Raw genomic sequence first — 19,968 nt, 5'->3', positions numbered from 1 at the left:
GTTCTAGGGTAATCGGAAACAGGTCTAAAGTCAAGGACTGGGGTGCCTGGGTGGCTCAGTAGGCTAAGCGGCTGCCTTTGGCTTGGATTGTGATCCCCGAGGCCCAGCAGGGAGCCTGCTTCTCCCTCTCCCTCTGCCCACCCCCCTTGGGCTCCCTCTCTCTCAAATAAGTAAATAAATAAATAAATAAATAAATAAATAAATAAATAAAAATAAAATCTTTAAAAAAAAAAAGAGTCAAGGACCTCAGAAGCCCAATTTTTAAATGCCTTTTTTCCACTTTAGCATTTAAGCTTTCATGTTTTCTTAACACTCACTCAAGACCTGTTGGCAAAATATTATTTTAGCACTTAGTTCTCAATAAAGGATTAGTGAATTAATAACGTCTATGCAGTAGGCACTATTACTATGCCAATTTTACAGATGAAAAAAAATGAAGGCTCTGAGAAATTAAATAAGCAACCCAAAGTTTGTAAGGGAGGTAAGCCCAGAGAGCAGGGCTCAAGAATCAAGCTGAGCTGGGACTTGCTCCCCCAAGGTTACTGTCAGGGTTGTGTTTCATTACCTCGTCGGGTATGCTTTTCAGAAGGACTGAGGCAGAAATTCTGACTGGCCTGAACACAGTTGGTTCCTAAAGAGGAGACACTGTGAATTGTATAAACGAGCAGGTGTGTGTGGGTGTGTGTGTGGGAGGGGAGCGCCCGCAGGTGTGTGCGTGTGTGGGACGCCTGCGGGGTGGGTGGACGCCAGCGGTGCAGGGGAGCAGGGGGTCGGACAGGGGTTAGGGCTGGCTGCCGCTGGGCCCCAGCCCAAGAGATGCAGTGTCCTAGATGCCTAGGACAGCCTTGAGGAGAGTGCCATTGTTAACCCCGTTTTAGAGTTAAGGAAACAGGCTCACAGAAGGGATGTCGCTTGCCGGAGATCTCCGGGGAAGTTAGTTAGGTCCGAGCGGGTTGTTTGGAACCCAGGAACCCAACTTGGAAGCGCAGTCTCTTTGCTTAACTGAAGAGGGAGGAGAGGAAGGATCTGTGACGGTCAATTACGTACCTAATGTCTCAAACTTGCAAGCAGCTTGAAAGAAGAAACCATCTTCATTTCCCCAGTCGAGACTGATTTGACGCAGGTGCAGAGAGAAAGACATCCTCCTGAGCTAACTGGACAGGAGTCGGTAGAAAGTGGGAAGGAGGAGTTCAGAAGGAAATGCTTAAGGGCATTGTGGATGGGATCAAGACTGTATAGGAAGCTGTAACTGGTAAAAGGGAGAGAGAAGTGGGTGGCCAGGGAACACCTGCATTCCTCCACAAGTGAAGTTGTCAATAAACTGAAGACCCTTGCAGCTCCAGGGCTGCTCCCCAGATCAGAAGCATTAGCATTTTTCGGGAGTTGCATAGAAATACAGATCCTGGCCCCACCCCACCTCCTGAGTCATAATATGCATTTTAACAAGACCCCCGCCCCCACACACACTATTTTATGCATATTTTAAAGTTTGAAACTAGCCTAGTCATACCTTGCAGAAAAATGATTACTGGCCACAAGATGTCATTATTAGCCCAGGATAGTGTGTAGACCATTCATGTCATCTGTGCCTTCTCAAAGATCCAGTTGGGAAAGTAGGAAGAATCCAAGTTGTGGAATTTGGGTTTAATGTGCAGTTTCTTTTCACTGTGGTGGAGAAGGAAGATTGGGACCCCTGTATCAAGCTTTGTGTGTGTGTGGTAAAATGTAACAAAATTTGCCCTCTTAACCTTTTTTATGTACAGATGAGTGGTATTACATACATTGATAATGTTGAGGGACTATCACCACCACCCATCTCCCTTACTCTTCTCATCTTGTAAAACTGAAACTTTAGAACTTCCTATTCCCCACTCCTCTTAGTCCTTGGCAACTATCGCTCTGCTTCCTGTCTCTATGAGTTTGACATTCCTAGGTCCTGCATATAAATGGATTCATACCTATTTGTCTTTTTGTGACTGGTTTATTTCACCTACCGTAATATCCTCAAGGTTCATCCATGTTGTAGCATAATGCAAAATTTCCTTTTTTCTTCAGGCCAAATAATATTCCCTTGTATGTATATACCACATTTTGTTTATCCTTTTATCCGCCAATGGATGTTTGGGTTACTTCCATATTTTCGCTATTGCAAATAATGCTGGTATCAACATGTGTGTACAAATCTCTCTTTGAGACCCTGCTTTCAATTCTTTTGAGTATGTTGGGGGGGGGGCAAGAATTCCTGTCTCCTCAAAGGTCTTCTAGCTGGACTAAGAATCAAATTGACACAAGACAGATGAACAGGTGAAAATCAAATTTACTAGGCATACATTTCAAGGAATCCACATAGACATAGAAAGAGTGGCAAAATAAAGTATATATGTCATTCTGAATGAAGGAAAAGGGGCTTGGGGTCTGGGACTTCAGAGGGAGGGAGTGCACTTAACAGGGTAGTAAAAAGAGCAGATGTTTGGTGATTAGATGTCTGCCCTACCATACAGATGGGTGGCTCAGATAAAATTGATCTCTGTTAATAACTCTTATTCTGGAAAAGACCCACAATTTAAGGAGGACAAAAGTTTCTCTTTAGCATACAGGGTCTCAAGTTCCTTTAGCACAAAATAATCCAATGCCAAAGTGGCACATTCTGGGAGAGGTCTGTCCTGACTCCTACAGATATGTACCAAGAAGTGTAATTGCAGGATCATATGGTAATTCTGTTTTTAACTTGTTGAAGAATGCCCCCCCCATACCATTTTACATTCACACCAACTGCATGAAGTTTCCAGATTTTCTACATCCTCACCAATATTGATTTTTCTTCCTGTGTTTTTTTTTTGATAGTAGCCATTTTAATAGGTGTGGGGTCAGTTCCCTAATGATTAGTTATATTGAACATTTTTTTGTGTATTTATAGGCCATCCTTTTGTGCCAGTCTGAGTCAATCTGTGGTAATGCTATTGAATAGAATGCCTGGAGCCAGTGAGTTTCCCCGGGACCTTTTCCCACCCTACATCATGATTGGGCCACACCTTGTTGTTCTTATGATTGCAAGATGCCCCTCAGCAAGAACCTCTAGAAAATTCTGAAGAAAAAAATAGTTTATTATTTATAAGCCCTGGAGTGTACAAGGCATGCCATGGGGGTCACACAACCAGGTCATTGGTGCAGAGAAGGAGACAGAGATTGGGAGACAGGACTGGGGTTCTGCTTTTACTGGCATTGAGAGTGGGGACGTAGAGTGTCAAGGGCTCGGGTCTTTATTGGTGAACTTAGAGTAGGAGTATAAGCACAGGAAGAGAAAAAACAAGTGGCCTAAATGGTCATTTAAGGAAATTAACCAAGATCTCTAAAACAAAGGATTCTCAGTGTGGGAAGGCAGCCTGGCTTTTTTAGTCCTGTAGCTGGCAGTGTGTTTGTTGGAAATAGCTTTCTTTGAGGAGGATGAAGCAGATGCCTCTGCATTCAAAGCTTAAGTCAGGCACTTGCTTTAGGATAAGAAAAGACAACTGTCAGGTCTTACACTGTTGTCATTCTTGTATCCTCTTCGGAGAAATGTCTGTTCAAGTCCTTTGCCTATTTTTGAACAGATTGTTTGGCTTTTGTTGCTGTAGGAATACTTACGTATTTGGAAATTAAACCTTTATCGTACATGATTAGCAAATACCTTTTCTCATTCTGTGGGTTGCCTTTTTACTCTCTTGATAGTGTCTTACGTTGTACAATTTTTAAAAATGTTCATGAAGTCCAGTTGGTCTATTTTTTCTTTTGTTATCTGTGCTTTTGCTGCTATATCCAAGAAATCATTGCCCTGGCCAATGTTACGAAGCTTTTGTCCAATGTTTACTTCCAAGAGTTTTGTTTTAGGTCTTACATTTAGATGTCTCATCCAATTTGAGTACTTTTTGTTACGGTGTTAGGCAAGGGTCCAACTTCATTCTTTTGCATATGGATATTCAGTTTTTCCAGCACCATTTGAGTGCTATTAGAAAGCATGTCAAAAATCATATGATCATATATGTGAGTGTTCATTTCTGGGTTCTCTTATTCTATTCCATATCTATCTGTTTTTATACCAATAATACGCTTTTTTGATGACTGAACCTTTCAGTTTTGAAATCAGAAAGTGTGAGTCCTCCAGTTTTGTTCTTTATCAAGATTATTTTGGCTATTGAGATCCCTTAAGATTCCACATGAATTTTAGGATGGGTTTTTCTATTCCTGCAAAAAAGCCTCATTGGAATTTTGGTAGGGATTGCATTGAATCTGTAAATTGCTTGGGGGTAATATTGACATTTTAATAATATTGTCTTCCAATCCATTAAGAGGAGATATGTTTCTGTTTATGTCAAATTTAATTTTTTTTTTTCAGGGATGTTTTGTGGTTTTCATTTACCTTCCTGAGGTAAATTCCTTCTTAAGGTTAATTCCTAAGTATTGTTTTTGATGCTGTTGTAAATGGAATGGTTTTTGTAATTTGCCCTTCAGATTGTTCATTGTTGGTTTATAGAAATGCATCTGAGCTTTGTGTGGCGACTTTGTATCCTGATACTTTGCTGAATTCATTTATTCTAACACTTGTTTTTGTGGAATCTTCAGGGTTTTGTACATATAAGATTATACCACCTGTAAACAGAGATAATTTTACTTCCTTTCCAATTTGAATGCCTTTTATTTCTGTTTCTTGCCTAATTGCTCTACCTAGAATTTCCAAAACCATGTTTCAGTGGCAAAAGTAGACATCCTTACCTTTTTTCATACGTGCCTTTTATTATGTTGAGATAATTTCCTTCTGTTCCTAGATTTTTTAATGTGTTATCATTGAAATGTGTTGAATTTTGTCAAATGCTGCTTCTATATTGAGATAACCATGTCTTTTCCGCCCTTCTTTCTGTTAATGTGGTATATCACATTCATCAGTTTTCCCATGTTGAACTGTCCTTGTATTCCAGGAATAAATACCACTTGGTCATGATGTGTAATCCTTTTAATATGCTTATTTTTATTTACTACTAATTTGCTGAGTGTTTTTACATTAATATTCATAAGTAATATTGGTCTGTAGTTTTCTTGGAATGTCTTTGTCTGGCTTTGGTATCAAAGTTGTGTTGGCCCAACAAATTAGTTACAAAGTGTTCTTGCTTCAACTTTTGGAGAAGTTTGGAAAGGATTGGGTAGGTTTTTTTTTTTTTTTTTTTTTTTTTAAAGATTTTGTTTATTCATTCGACAGAGATAGAGACAGCCAGCGAGAGAGGGAACACAAGCAGGGGGAGTGGGAGAGGAAGAAGCAGGCTCATACCAGAGGAGCCTGATGTGGGGCTCGATCCCATAACGCCGGGATCACGCCCTGAGCCGAAGGCAGACGCTTAACCGCTGTGCCACCCAGGCGCCCCTGGGTAGTTTTATTTAAATGTTTGGTAGAATTCACTCACATAGTTATCAGGTCCAAGGCTTTTCTTTGTTAGAGATTTTTTTTTTATTACGATTCAATCATTCTAGTTATAGGTCTATTCAGATTTCTTATTTCTCTTGTTTAATCTTGGTAGGTTTTGTGTTTCTAGGAATTGAGCCATTTCACGTAGGTTATCCAATGTATAGGCATACAACTATTCATAATGCTCTCATAATCCTTTTTTCTTTTCTTTCTTTTTTTTTTTTTTTTTTTGGTAGAATTGGTCTTGTCCCTATTTCATTTCTGATTTTAGTAATTTGTGTCTTGTTTTTGAGGAAACTCTACACCCAACGTGGGGCTTGAATTCATGACCCCAAGATCAAGAGTCCCATGCTCGGGGCGCCTGAGTGGCTGGGTCGTTAAGCGTCTGCCTTTGGCTCAGGGCGTGTTCCCAGGGTCCTGGGATTGATCCCTGCATTGGGCTCCCTGCTCTGCTGGGAGCCTGTTTCTTCCTCTCCCACTCCCCCTGCTTGTGTTCCCTCTCTCACTGGCTGTGTCTCTCTCTGTCAAATAAATAAAATCTTAAAAAAAAAAAAAAAAAAAGTCCCATGCTCTATTGCCTGAGCAAGCCAGGTGCCCCAGTCAGTCTTTTTTAGTCCATCTAGCTAAAGTTTTGTCAAATTTATTGATCCTTTCAAAGAGCCAACTTTTGGTTTCATTCATTTTCTCTATTTTTCTATTGTCTATTTCATTTCTCTCTGCTCTAATCTTTATCATCTTTTTTTTCTAGCTTTGGTTTAGTTTGTTCTTTTTCTAGTTGTTATATTAGGTTATTGATTTGGGATCTTATTTAAGTGTTTATAGCTATAAATGCCCCTCTTAGAACATCTGGTGTGTCCTTTAAGTTCTGGTATATTGTATTTTCATTTTTGTCCTTAAGTATTTTCTCATTTCCCTTGCGGTTTCTTCTTGAGTCTATTGATTGTTTAAAAGTGTGTTAATTTCCACAGTTTTGTGAATTTTTCAGTTTTCCTTCTGTTATTGATATCTAACCTCATACCACTGTGGTTGAAGAAGATACTTTGTGTGGATAAATATATTTAAAATACACAGACTTTATCTTGTTGCCCAACATATGGTCTGTCCTGGAAAATGTCCTGTGTGCACTTGCGAAGAATTTATATATGTCTGTTAGATCTGTCTGTTGTGTAGAATGTTCTGTGTCTGTTAGATTTAATTGGTTTATTGTGTTGTTTTTACTGCTACTCTCTTTCCTTATTTATCCTCTGTCTAGTTCTATATATTATTGTAAGTGGGTTATTGAAGTCTCCAATTATTATTTTGGTTTTTATTGAGATATAGTTGATATATAAGTTTATATTAATTTCAAGTGTACAACATAATTTTATATTTGCACATATTACAAAATGATTATGATAGTCTAGTTAACATCCATACACATAGAGTTACAAGTTTTTTTTATTTTGTTAATGTCGTGTATCACCTTGTTTGTTGTGACTGTTGAACCATCTTTGCATTCCTGGACTAAATCCCACTTGATCCTGATGTATGATCCTTTTAATGTATTGTTGAATACAGTTTCCTAATATTTTGTTGAGCATTTTTGCATCTATGTTCGTCTGGGATAATGGCCTGTAATTTTCTTGTGGTCTTCATGTCTGGTTTTGATATGAGGGTACTCCTGGCCTCATAAGATGAGTTTGTAAGTGTTTACTCCTCTTCTGTTTTTGGAAGAGTTAGACAAGGGTTGGTATTAATTCTCTTAAAAATTATTGGTAGAATTCCCCAGGGAAGCTCTCTAGTTTTGGACTTTTATTCATAGGTAGGGTTTGATTACTAACTAAATGTCCTTAGTGATAATTGGTTTGTTTACATTTTCTATTTCTCTATGATTTTGTCTTGAGAGTTGTATGTTCCTGGGAATTTTCTTCTAGGTTGGCCAATTTTTTGGTGTATAATTTTTCATAATAGTTATTATCTTTTGTATTTCTGTAGTGTTAGTTGTAACGTCTCCTTTCATTTCTGATTTTATTTGAATTCTCTCTTTTCTTGGTAATTCTAGTTAATGTTTTGTCTATTTTGTTTATCTTTTCAAAAAATCAAGATTTCTATTTCATTGGTTTTGTTTTGTTTTGTTTGTTTAAAGTCTGTTTGTCACCATCCTGTCCTGTCTTCCCCTCCATCCCTCTGGCCACCCAGCCCAGATTTTTGTTATATCATTCCTTCTACTAACTTTGGGCTTCACTTATCTACTTTATCTAGTTCCTTGAGGTGTAAAATTAGGTTGTTTATTGAGATTCTTGTTTCTTGAGGTAGGCATTTACTGCTATGAACTTCCTTCTTAGGACTGTTTTTGCTGCAGCCCATGAGTTTGTAATGCTGTATTTCCATTTTTATTTCTCTCAAGGTTTGTTTGGTTTGTTTTTACCCATTGGTTGCTCAATAGCATGTTGTTTAGCCTCCATGTATTTGTGAATTGTCCAGTTTTCTCCTTGTAATGGATTTCTAGATTCAGCCATTGTGTTTGAAAAAGTTGCTTGATATGATTTCAATTTTCTTAAATTAGTTAAGACATGTTTTGTATCTAACACATGACCTTTTCTGCTTGAAAAGAATGTGTATTCTCTGGATGGAAGGCTCTGTGTATGTCTAAGTTCATGTGCTCTAAAGTGTTTTTTAGGTCACTGTTCCATTATTGGTTTTCTATCTGGATGATCTATTCATTGATGAATGTGGTGTGTTCAAGTTCCTGCTGTTACTGTATTGCTGTCTGTTTTTCCTGTTAGATCTGTTAATATTTGCTTCATGTATTTAGGTGTTCCTATATTGGGTGCATAAATATTTGCATGTTATATCCTCTTGTTGGATTAATCCCTTTATCGTTAGGTAATGATCATCTTCGTCTCTTACTACAATCTTTGTCTTTAAGTCTTTTTTTTTTTTTTTTTAAAGAGAGAAAGAGAGCATGCATGGGGGAAGGAGAGGGGCAGATGAAGAGGGGGAAAGAGAATCCTAAGCAGACCCCCATGCTCAGCATGGGGCCCAGTGTGGGGTTTAGTGTCATGATCCTGAGACCATGACCTGAGCCAAAATCAAGAGTCAGATGCCCAACCCACTGAGCCACCCAGGCACCCTGGGAGAGTGAATCTTAAGGCATGCTCAGTGTGGGGCCTGACGTGGGGCTCATTCCCACGACCCGGAGATCATGACCTGAGTCGAAATCAAGAATTGGTCACTTAACCTACTGAGTCACCTAGGTGCCCCTAACTTTTTTTTTTTCTTGTGGAAGTGTATGTACCCTAGCTTTCTTTTGGTTTCCATTTGCATGAAATACCTTATTCTGTTCCTTCACTTTCAGTCTATCTGTGTCCTTATATCTGATGTGAGTCTCTTATAGGCAGCATATAGATGGGTCTTATATTTTTTAATCCATTCAGCCACTCTGTGTCTTTTGATTGGAGAATTTAGTCCATTTACATTTAAAGTAATTACTAATAGGTGTGTATGTGTGGTTTTTTGTTTGTTTGTTTGTTTTCTGGTGGTTTTCTTCTTACTTTATTCCTCTCATTCTCTCCTTTGTGATTTGGTAGTTTCCTGTAGTGATATGCTTAAATTCCTTATTATCCTTTGTAATATAGGTGCTTCCTCTGTAGTTACCATGGTGGGTACTCATATAGTTATTTTTACTACTTTTACTTTATAAATGATTAACTCACCACCATTATACCATTAGATTATTCAGAATTTTGCCATATATTTACCTTTACAGTGGGATTTATAATTTCATGTTTTCCTGTTACGAATTAGCTTCCTTTTCTATCAGTTTAAAGAAGTCCTTTAGCATTCCTTGTGAGGCCAGTCCGGTGGTGATGAATTCCTTTAACTGGTCTAAAAAAGCTCCCTCTCTCCTTTAGTTCTGAAGGATAACTTTGTCAGATAGAGTATTGTTGATTGGCATTTTTCCCTTTCATCATTTTAAACATATCATACCACTTTCTTCTGACCTACAGTGCTTTTGCTGAAATCTGCTTATAGTTTTATGGGGTTCCCCATAAAACAAATAAAACAAGTTTTTGGTTTTTTGCTGTTTTGAAGATTCTGTCCTTGTCTTTAACTTCTGATACTTTGTAAAGTGTCTTGGTGTGGGTCTTTGGGTTAATCTAATTTGGTATTTTTTAGGCTTACTACATCTGGATCTCTTTCTTTCCCCAGGGAAAAGAAAGCTAAGTTTTCAGTTACTTCTTCAAATAAATATTCCACCTCTTTTTCTTTTCTCCTTCTGGGACCCCTATAACTTGATTGTTGGTTTATTATTTTCACTTAAGCCAATTAAGCTACCTTCTCTTTCTTTTATTCTTTTTCCTTATTGCTGCTCTGTTTGGATAACTTCCATATCCCTGTCTTCAAGTTCACTGATACTTTCTTCTTCTGATTGATTCATTCTGATGTTGAATTTCTCTACTGAATAATTTAGTTCAGTTATTATAGTCATCTGCTCTGTGACTTCTCTTTGGTATTTTCTTATATTTTCTCTTTTGTTGAAATTCTCACCATTTGACCAATCTCTTTTTCATTTGGGTCTATTTCTGAGGTTTTATCTTATTCTTTCATTTTGAACATATTTTTCTATTTCATTTTCTATCACTGTGTTGGTTTCTGTGCACTAGATCAAACAGCCATATTTTGCAGTTTTGTAGGCGTGGCTTCATGTAGTAGATGAACTTTATTGTTCAGCCTGCTCTTGGTCTTGGTAGTCTCTCAAACCTTCATGATTGTCCTAGTAGCCTACTCTATTTCTTTCTTTTTTTTTTTTTTTTAAGATTTTATTTATATATTTGAGAGAGAGGTAGAGCACAGAGGGAGAGTGAGAAGGAGAAGCAGACTCCCCATTGAGCAGAGAGCCCGATGCCTGATGTAGGACTCAATCCCAGGATGTTGGGATTATCACCCGAGCCAAAGGCAGACGCTTCACCGGCTGAGTGACCCAGGAGCCCCAGCCTGCTCTATTCTTAGTGACCCTAGGGAATCGAGAGTATGACAAGACTTGTCAGTGTCCCAAAGTGGGGACAATCAGCTGCCAAGTTCAGGCTGATTTGAACCAGACCCTCAGGCAGCAGCTTTTAAAGTATGTGAATACCCCTCAATCAGAGGAAGGATTAGGAGTTGGGTGGGTGTTTCTGTCTGTGCCCTATGCACTGAGTGTTAATGGTGTGACAGCCAGATAAGAAGTGTTTCTTTGTTAACTACTTCCTATTGAACCCATGAACACAAGCCCCACTGGCCACCAGATTTAGGTTATGAAGGAATGTGTTCTCTGGGCCAGAGGCGTTAAAGTTGGGGTATAGGTGTGCATACAAACTTTTTGGAAACACAACATCTGGTCTGGCAGAGGGAGAGCATGATGATGGTACCTGTTGGGCCCTTCAGTTTTTGGAGAGGATTGTAGTTGGGCCCTGGATGTGTGTTAAATTAGAAGCCTGCCCTTCAGGCTGAAGCTTTATGATTAGGAAGTAGCCCTTTTTTGCAGAAACACTGGGTTTGATTTTTTTGGCTGCTTCTACTCTGGGTCCTGTGATGGGTGAGTCTGTGCATGTGAGCCCTTTAAGAACTGGTTCTCAGTTTGCTCTAGTCTTGTGGGTCTCACAGATACAGATTCTGTTGGTTCTCAAAGCTAGATGTTTTGGAGGCTTGTCTCTCAGGTTCTGGTCTTAAAAGTGGGGTACCAGTTGTGGCGTCCAAACCTTTTGCTCCTCAGGGAGCAGCTCAGGGTTGTTAACTCTCTTAATTGTGCATTGCCACATTGGGAGTGATATTTATGCTGAGATTGTGTCTCAGCCTCCTACCCATTTGGGTTTTGTTTTGTTTTTTTTTGTTCTGTTTTTTTCTTATTTGCCCAATGTGTAAGAATCACTCAGCTAGTTTTTGGGTTTCTTTCAGAGGAAATTATTCTGTATGTAGGTGTAAATTCCATGTGTCTGTGGCGGGATGTGAGTTCTGAATCCTCTTACATTGTGTCTTAAGCTGCAACTCCAACTGTTCTTGTAGAACTATTCCTCCTTTTAATTCTGTCCATTTTTACTTTGTGTATTTTAATAGTCTGCTATGAGGTGTGACAATGTTTGTAATTCTTATGTCTTGTTGAATTGAATCTTCCATTAATATGTGATGTTTTTTGTCTCTGGTAACCTTTTTTGATTTCGTCTATTTTGTCTGATCTGATATTAGTAAACCTACCCCTACTCTCTTCTGGTTACTTTTCGCATAGAATTTCTTTTCCCATCCTTTCACTTTCAGTCGTATCTTTGGTGGAATGCCTGGGTGGCTCGGTTGGTTGGCTGTCTGCCTTTGGCTCAGGTCATGATCCCAGGGTCTGGGGATTGAGTCCCACATTGGGGTCCTTGCCTGGTGGGGAGACTGCTCGTCCCTCTGCCTGCCTCTCCCCCTGCTTGTGCTCTCTCTCTCTCTGACAAAATAATTTAAAAAAATCTCAAAAACAATTGTATCTTTGAATCTGAAGTGAATCTCTTTTAGACAGCATATGCTTGGATTGTGTGTTTGTATCCATTCTACCAATCTCTCGTTTGTTTGGCAAACAAAATCTATTTACACTTAAGTAAGGACTAATAAGGAAAGACTTACCTCTGTCTTTTTTTTTTTTTTTTAATATGCCCTTAAACTTTTTTGTCTTTCATTTCCTGCATTTCTGTCTTCTTTTGGGTAGTTGATTTTTTGGAGTGAAATGTTTAAATTCCTTCCTCATTTCCTTTTGTAAATATCCTGTAGCTGTTTTCTTTGTGGTTACCAGAGAGATTACATTTAACTCCTAAAGTTACAACACGCTAATTTGAATTTATGCCGGACACATTTCAATAACATAAAACAATTCTGCCTCTATATAGCTTTGTCCCCAGCCTTTATGGTTTTTGTTGTTACAAAATTACATCTTCATTTTGTGCTCCTAAACAAAAAAGTTACATAATTCTTTTAACTGGATTTCTTTCTTAAATTTTGTAGGAAACAAAGTTTGGAATTCCAAATAAAGGTGAAAATAATAGTAGCTTTAGATATATATATCTATTTTAAGTAGGCTCCATGCCCAGTGTGGAGCCCAGCACGGAGCTTGAAACCACAACCTTGGAATCAAGACCCGATCTGAGACCAAGAGTCAGACACTTAACTGACTGAGCTACCCAGACACCCCTAGATATAGTTTTTTATTTATTTATTTATTTATTTTTAAAGATTTTATTTATTTATGTGACAGAGACAGCCAGCGAGAGAGGGGACACAAGCAGGGGGGAGTGGGAGAGGAAGAAGCAGGCTCCCAGCCGAGGAGCCTGATGTGGGACGCGATCCCGGCACGCCAGGATCACGCCCTGAGCTGAAGGCAGACGCTTAAGGACTGCGCCACCCAGGCACCCCTAGATATAGTTTTTTATAATGGCAATCTCTTAAATCACATAGGAAACAAAAAATAAAGTAGTAAACTTACTAGAATAATACTAGATTTTGCAATTGCTCCTGTATTACTTATCGAGATATTTATTTCTTCATATGGTATCAAGTTACTGTCTAGTGTGCTTTTATCTTACACGACTCTCTTGAATGTTTCTTTTATGGCAGGTTTAGTGGTAACAAAATCCCTTGGTTTTTATTTATTTGGAAATGTCTTAATTTCTTCCTCACTTTTCAAGGGCACTTTTGCCAGATACAGGCGTAACTCAGAAATATTGTAGGTTCAGTTCCAGACCCCCGCAATAAAGCAAGTATTGCAGTAAAACTAGTGAAGTTTTTTGGTTTCCCAGTACATACAAAACTTATGTTTATGCTCTACTGAAGTCTGTTAAGTGTGCTATGTCTTTATGTCTAAAGAAAAAATGTTCATACCTTAATTAAAAAATAATTCTTTGCTAAAAATGGTCACCATCATCTGGGCTTTTAGTGAATCATATTCACTAATCATAGGTCACCATAACAAATGTAATAATAATGAAAAAGTTTGAGATACTGTGAGAATTACCAAAATGTGATACAGCGACTCAAGCGAGCAAATACTGTTGGAAGAGATGGCACCGATAGACTCGTTCAACACAGGGTTGCCACAAACCATCAGGAAAAATGCAATATTTGGGAAGCACAGTAAAGCACAATAAGATAAGGTATACATAGGATTGTTCAGTTTTTTTGTGTGGGGTTTTTTTTTTTTGGTTTTTGATTTTTGGTTTTTGTTTGTTTTAGCACTTTGACTGTATTAGGCCTACTGTCTTCTGGCATCCAAAATTTCTGATAGGAAATCTCATAGCTTATTGAGGAACCCTTGTATGTAATGGTTTGCTTTTTTCTTGATGCTTTCAAGGTTGGTCTTTATGCTTGGCTTTTGAAAATTTGATTAAATGTTGGTGTGAGTCTCTTTGAGTTCATTCTGGAGTTTGTTGAATGTCTTGTATTTTCATATTAATGTCATTCATAAAATTTTTCAGTCATTATTTCTTGTCTTGTGCAACTCCCATGATGCATATCTTAGTCCTTTTGATGGTGTCCCACAGATCCTTTATGCTTTGTTCCTCTCTTCAGTCTTTCTTCTTTCTAGACTTCAGCCTCAGTAATGTCTGTTGTCTTATCTTCAGAATCACTGATTTTCTGCCTGCTCACATCTGCCTTTGAATCCCTCTAGTGAATTTTTCATTTCAGTTATTGTGCCTTTCGGCTCCAGAATTCCTTTTTGGTTTCTTTTAGGATTTTTTTATCTCTTTATTGAAGTTTCCATTTGGTTCACACATCGTTTTCTTAATTTCTTTCATATCTTCTATTTCTTTGAGCATCTTTAGGACTGTTGTCTTAAAGTCTTTGTCTAATATATCTGCCATTAAGTCTTTCTCAGGGACAAATCTTATTTAATTAAAATTTTTCTTTTGAATGGGTCATACTTTTCTGTTTCTTTGGATACCTTGTGATTTTGTCGTTGTTGTTGTTGTTAAACACTGGACATTTTAATCTATTAATGTGGTAACTTTGGGAAATCAGATTCTCACGCCATTCCCAGTGCTTGCTCTTTTTTGTTTGTTTGGTTGTTTGTTTGTTTGTTTGTTTTGTTTTAAGTTTTGTTATTTTGTAGGCTGTGTGCTGGAGATAAGCCTGAGGTGCAAACTTACGGTCTTATGTCTTTTCTGAGCCTTTCCCTGGGCAGGTGTAGACACTTTCCAGTTTTTCCTATATGTTCATTTGATCTTAGTGTCTTTATCTTTAATGCGTGGCTCCTTAAACAGGAAAAGCCAAAAGTGATGGAGGGAGAAAAGAGCAATGGCACTTTAAATCTCCTGGAACTCACCTCGCAAGAGGGAAGGGGCTTGCAACAATGGGAGGAGGGGCAGCAACAATGACCATCTGCCTCTTTGCACCTTTCTGGTCAGAAGAGCAGTCAGCACAGATACCCACTATTTTGGGGACAGAGTCCTTTTTCCGACTCTTGGCTTTCTAAAGTATGTGCATCCTGCTTCAGGCACAGGTACACAGGTGTCTGCCTGTTGTTGGGGTGGGGGATATGTAGTTACTACTGTGCTAAGAGCTGAAATTGTCCCAAAATGACCACGATTAACTCCAAGCCTTCCCCTCGAAGTTGTAAGCCTTCGCAGACTCCACACGTTTACAAAAGTTTTATCAGACAGATTTGCCAGTGCAATTATTGTGTAGGTGGGGAAGCAGATTCCTGGTGCTTCCTACTCTACCAGCTTCCCAGAATCCTAGATCATTGACTTTTAAAATCAGGTCTTTTGTAGATTTGTTTTAAAGGAAAAAACTTTCTTGTGAAACTCTTAATTTTGTTGAAGAAAAATTATGCTAAGTTGAATTAACAAGCAATAAACAAAACTACAAAGTCAATAAAACATAACTCCAAATCATTGAAACTCATGTCATTAATTGAAATGGACTAATGACATTTTGCTCAAAGAAAATCACTATGAGAATATGCAGTTTGTTTCTCTGTTGTATGATAAAATGTACATAACAAAATTTATTGTTTTAGTCTTTTTTAAGTATGCAGTTCTGTTGCATTAAGTACTGTCATATTGTCATGCATCCATCACTGCTGTCCATCTCTAGAACTTTTGCATCATCCCAGAGTGAAACTCTGTACCCATTAAACAATAACTCTCCATTCTCTCCTTTCTCAGCCTTTCTTGGATTCTGCGAATCTGTCTTTCAATGTGATGATTTAGTTCTTCTATCAGTTTGCTCTGTTGGAAACACCTTGAAGTTTCTATTTGTAGTTTTCTATGATACTTGGTATTTGCTTTGCAGGAATTTATTTATATATGAAGATTGCTTCTTGCTTTCACTAGCATTCTCAGCTTGATGTAATTTTTTAAAAAAGATTTTATTTATTTAGAGAGAGTGCATGTACAAGCTGGGGAAGGGGCAGAGGGAGATAGAGAATCCCAAGCAGACTCCTTGCTCAGCACAGAGCCCGATGTGGGGCTCGATCTCATGACCCTGAGATCATGACTTGAGCTGAAATCAAGAGTTGGATGCTTAACTGAACCGTACAGGCGCCTCTTAAAGTAATTTTTAAAAATCACTTAATGAGAGCAGATACAAAAGAGCATGTGGTAGTCTCTCAGATGATATAGAATATTCTTAAATATTTTAATTAACATTAAAACAAAATCTAAAAATTTTTTTACAGACTTTTCTTAAGTATTAGATCTCCAGTGTAAAGAAAACAGAGCTAGGTTATTTCCTGTAGACCTTGTGTAGGGTCATAAGAGCACAGGCGAATGTAGTAGAATTAGGAATAGAAAAGGAGGAATATCTATATAACAGAGCAGAAAGTTTGGCAATAAATCCAGATGTGAAGGGATTAATGGAGCCAAGGGTAACTCCAAAGATAAGGAGCCTGAGAATATCAAGGGACAGATTTTATCACTAACAGAAGTAGGGAAATACGGTAGAAAAGCTATTTTGATTAAAAACCATTTGTTGGATTAGCAAGCTAAATATGTGCAGGAAGCAGATATATATGACTAGAGGTATGATTCAGGAAATATCGACGTAGAGGAGTTGAGATTGATGACTGAGTTTTCCTCTAGAATGAGAGAATGCATAGTTAGGTCAGCAGGAGCAAGAATGTATGGTTTCTTCTGTAGATGATGGCAAGAAGCAGGAACAGTAGAGGACCCAAGATAGAAGATGAGAGTCATGATAATCACGTCCCGAATCCAAGGAAGGCATGTATGAAGATGGCAGGAGTCAGCAGTGTAGAATGGAGCAGACATGAGGGGAATAAATGATGACAAAAAGTAAAATAACATGCAGTGTGATCATTCGCTGAGATTTTACTCTTTTTCAAGGAAAATCGAATTTTTGTTCTCAATGAAGAGTGTCTGATTACAGTGTTGTTTAAGGAGATTATGCTATTTCTTATTCCTTTGGAATTTTTACCCCCAGTATTAGATTTCCTGTGACTCTTTCTTACCACTAAATGCTTGTTGAATTGTTTTAGAAGTTAGAGTTAAGGGTTGCCTGGGTAGCTTAGTTGGTTAAGCGTCTGACTTCTCACTTTTCCTCCGGTCTTGATCTCAGGGTCGTGAGTTCAAGCCCCATGTTGAGTTCCACGCTGGGCATGAAGGCTGCTTAAAATTATAATTTGAGATGTACTGGGATAGCAGACATTTAGGTTGGAATGTTTTAAACATTCCAGCTTAAACGGACATTTTAATGTTGCGAAGTTCTCGTTATAATTTATTTTTTATAAAATTTATAATTTATTTTACAGTTGTTTGTAATAGGTAGAAATATAGGTAATAGGTAGAAATGTAGTAGTATAACTTAGCTTTGCCTTAATTCGAGATTAAAAAATAAAATTAAAAAGTACAGTCTTAGTGGCTACTAAAGCCACACTGGTTTTGAGAAAAATCAGGCAGTTCTCGTGGGAAGAAGGTCAGAAAACAAAATGGAAATGGTTTAAGAAATTTGTAGTTATTAGATAAAACACTTGTCAGTGGTTTCTTCATTGGAGTAATTATTTTGTTATATTTGCTTTTTAGAAAATCACTTCGAGAAATGTATCAATCAGATTCTGAAGGATGGGCCTCCTCAAAAGATCTGAGAAGTCATCTTGGACATTTAGAATCAGAACTTCTTTTTCTAAGCACACTTACTGGCATCAGTATAAGAAATTACTCCATGAAGACAGAGGACCTAGCAAACACTGAGAAGACAGAAAAGAGTAAGCATTAATTTTAATTTAGAAGTGATGCTGTAGCGTACCTTATGCATAAGAAATTGGTTGTCATGGCATTGAATTAAAATTCTACAAGGTAGGGGTGCCTGGGTGGCTCAGTCGGTTAAGTGTCCGACTCTCGATTTCACCTCAGGTCGTGATCTCAGGGTCATGGGATAGAGCCCTGTGTTGCGCTCCCAGCTCAGTGGAGAGTCTATTCAGGATTCTCTCTCCCTCTGCTCTGTCCCCCTCCCGCCGTGGGTTATCTCTCTCTCTCTCCAAATAAATCTTAAAAAAGAAAATAAAATTTTATAAGGTAACTATATGACTGTGTGGTTGTGGTAAACTTGTCAGGTATCTTTTGAACATCACAGTGTGCATAATACTCTTTTAAAGCTGTCAGGTGGGTATTACGGAAGACAGAGACTTTGTCATTAAGTATCTTAATACCCAGGTAACAGAGATAAGTGATTAAAAGAACAACAGCACCATAAGTTTGTAAATCTTAAGAGTTGTTCACCACTGACATGAGAGCTGCCTCACCTACAGTGCTCTACTCCTACCAAACATGGCCTCCGACCAAGATGAATGTTTCAGGAGCTGGACCATTTTCGAATGGAGGGTTTCTGGTCTCAATGACTAGGTTTTATTGCCAAGGGTCTGTGATGTGCTAACTTAGAAAGGGAAGCTAATTCAGCTGTGCATTGGAATTTGGGAACTTTGGACAAGAGTATCATCCCTTAAAGGAGGAATCACTTTTGGGACACCTGGGAGGCTGAGTCGGTTAAGCATCTGCTTTTGGCTTAGGTCATGATTCCGGGGTTCTGGGATTGAGCCCTGTGTGAGGCTCCCTGCTTAGTGGGGAGTATGCTTCTTCCTCTGCCTCCTCCTCCCCCGACACCCCCCCCCATTTGTACTCACTCTCAAATAAAATCTTAAAAAAAACAGTCACTTTTGGAATTGCTTCCTGACTTTTCCACTGGCATAACCCTCATGACAGGGAAGATAGTGAGTTGATCCTCAGAGGGTCTTGGGTAACTCACTTCAGTGGAAGTCTGAAATACAAACAGAAATGGGTGACAGAATTTAGGCACTTCAGATACTTAAAAGGAAGAGATGGAATACAGAGAGGATGGGAGAGCGAGCTTAGGCCAGGTATGTCTTGCTAGTCCAGGAATCTTAGTCTCCCCACTTTGAGTCTTCCTAAGTTGACCTCATCTGCAGAGGTACTTGGTGCTGCCTATTCAGAATGTGCTTTTTTAAATTTTTTATTTTTTAAATTTTTTTTAAAAGATTTTATTTGTTTATTTGAGAGAGAGAGAGACACACACACACAGCATGAGCAGGGGGAGGGGCACAGGGAGAGGGAGAAGCAGACTCCCCGCTGAGCAGGGGGCCTGACATGGGGCTCAATCTCATGACTCTGGGGTCATGACCTGAGCTATAGGCAGATGCTTAATTGACTAAGCCACCCAGGTGTCCCTCAGAATGTTTTTGAATGGGCTTAATACTGAGCTTACCCCCATTGCTGGCTTAGGTTTTAATTTGCTTGGATCTGCCACTTAGTTCTTTTCTGTGTAATATCTAGCTCATCCATCTGATTTCCAGCTTCCAAACTTAAGTTACTCTCCTTTTTCTTCTTTATCCTTGTAGAGTTGTGCTCTTCTAAAAATACCTTTGTTAGCAAAGTCAGAATAGTGGTTATCTCTTGGGGGCGGGTAGTACATAGCCTTGAGAAGGGCATGAGAGAACTTTATGGTGTATTTTTAAATTTCTATAACTTTATCTTGGTTGTAGTTACATGGGAAACACATGTTAAAAAATATTGAGTTGTCGGGCACCTAGGTGGCTTAGTAGGTTAAGTGTCTGTCTTTGGCTCAGGTCATGGTCCCAGAATCCTGGGATCGAGCCCCGCATCAGGCTCCCTGCTCAGCAGGGAGTCTACTTCTCCCTCTCTTGTGCTCACTTGCTCTCAAGTAAATAAATAAAATCTTTAAATTAAAAAAAATGTTGAGTTGTACACTTAGGAGTAGGGCATTTTATGCATTGAAATATAAAATTTTGAAAGATAACAGAAGTAAATAGGTAGATTCCATTTAGTGCTTTTAACTAGAATCAGATAATTTTGGAAAAAAACCCCATCTAACAGTTATGATTCAAACTTGTGTAGGGTTATAGTAGCATCTTTTCTTTTCTTTTCTTTTCTTTTCTTTTCTTTTCTTTTCTTTTCTTTTCTTTTCTTTCTTTCTTTCTTGGAGAGAGAACTCAAGTGCGGAGAGGGGCAAAGGGAGAGGGAGACAGAATCTTAAGCAGGCTGCATGCTCAGGGTAGAGCC

At 38.5% G+C, this 19,968-nt stretch overlaps 1 protein-coding gene across 3 annotated transcripts in view; it reads left to right on the top strand.

Moving 5' to 3' along the window:
• The window catches only part of LOC103663166 (centromere protein P), a 248,300-nt gene that overhangs the window by 3,451 nt on the left and 224,881 nt on the right, over positions 1-19,968 (top strand). For all 3 annotated transcript variants that reach the window (XM_040620381.1, XM_040620382.1, XM_040620380.1), the window contains exon 2: positions 17,458-17,639. In XM_040620381.1, coding sequence (XP_040476315.1) covers positions 17,458-17,639 — 182 coding nt within the window. The remainder of the gene's footprint in view (positions 1-17,457; positions 17,640-19,968) is intronic.

The sequence above is a fragment of the Ursus maritimus genome, unplaced genomic scaffold (genome assembly GCF_017311325.1).
Source record: "Ursus maritimus isolate PB19 unplaced genomic scaffold, ASM1731132v1 scaffold_34, whole genome shotgun sequence".
NCBI lineage: Eukaryota > Metazoa > Chordata > Mammalia > Carnivora > Ursidae > Ursus > Ursus maritimus.
This window is presented reverse-complemented; position numbering and strand designations above follow the sequence as displayed.